We start from the raw sequence: 1,210 nt of genomic DNA on the forward strand, positions 1-1,210 counted from the left end.
ATCAAATACTTATTTCACACAATAAAATGGAAATTAATTATTTAAAAATCATACATTGTATTTTTCTGGATTTTTGTTTTAGATTCCATCACTCACAGTTGAAGAGTGTGATAAAAATTACAGTCATCTACAAGCTTTGCAAGTGGGAAAACCTGAAAAATCAACAGTGTATCAAATACTTGTTCTCCCCACTGTAGCTTTAGCTGTGGTAGCATTAGCATTAGTAGAAATAGCTTTAGCTTTAGTAGCATTTGCATTATTATAAATAGCTTTAGTTGTAGTAGTATTAGCATTATTATAAATATCTTTAGCTGTAGTAGCATTAACAGTATATGTCCATTCATAAGACAGTCCACAGTAAGTTGTCCATGGTGTAACTTTACAAATGTTTAGGACAAAAAATGTCCTCAGACCTTGTGTTCACCTTGGATTTTATTTTTACTAAGATAAACCTGAAGTTCTTCACACCTGATAGCTGCAGTTTCAGGTTCTTACATGTTCTCTGACTAAACTGTTTTGTAGATTTACACGATGACAATCCTCAATGACATTTCAGTCCTCCTCTCTAAACTCATGTCTGTGGTGGTTTCTGCCTGCAGGACGCTGGGCCTGCACCTGGCATCACTGTGACGTCTGCGGGAAAAACTCGAGACTTTCTGCCAACTCTGTCCGAACGCCTTCTGCAAAGCTCACCAGGAGGGGGCGCTGTGTCCCTGGCTCCCAACGAGACAGCTGTGCTGCACGGAGCATGACAGCTGGAGGGAACAAACAACCCGTCCCAGGTCGTAAACGCCTTCGCTGCTGCGGTCGCTCCAAGAGAAAAGCATGCGGAGTCTGACGGGACATTTCAGAACCAAACCGGATTCAGACACCTCCATCATCAACCAGATCATGAAACCGAGACACTGTACGTTCACATCAGGGAAAGCTGCTGATCTCACACTCAGCATTGACCTTTAGCTCTTTTATTTCCCCTCAGCGGTTTGTTTTCTGTATATGTGTCGATGATCCAATCAGCGGGTCGGGGAACTGAGGTAACTCCGACAGACAAACCACCTTTTTTTTATTCCAGATGACAAAACAACAACCACCTCTCCATCTGTCTGTCATCACACAGCTGAGTTTTAAAGTAATAAACAAGTTTCCAAACGTTTTTATTTTTCTAAATTTAAAACACCACAACACACAATCAGGCCTCAAATTACCTCTG

The 1,210-nt window shown here is 41.2% G+C and overlaps 1 protein-coding gene across 1 annotated transcript in view; it reads left to right on the forward strand.

Moving 5' to 3' along the window:
* The window catches only part of LOC119427259 (required for meiotic nuclear division protein 1 homolog), a gene marked incomplete at its 5' end in the record, with an annotated part of 9,448 nt that extends 8,696 nt beyond the window's left edge, over window positions 1–752 (forward strand). Inside the window, one exon of the mRNA XM_037694839.1 lies at window positions 600–752. Within this exon, the coding sequence (XP_037550767.1) occupies window positions 600–752 (153 nt within the window). The remainder of the gene's footprint in view (window positions 1–599) is intronic.
* Window positions 753–1,210: the final 458 nt, after the last annotated feature.

This window comes from Nematolebias whitei, chromosome 21, assembly GCF_014905685.2.
Source record: "Nematolebias whitei isolate Nwh7 chromosome 21, NemWhi1, whole genome shotgun sequence".
NCBI lineage: Eukaryota > Metazoa > Chordata > Actinopteri > Cyprinodontiformes > Rivulidae > Nematolebias > Nematolebias whitei.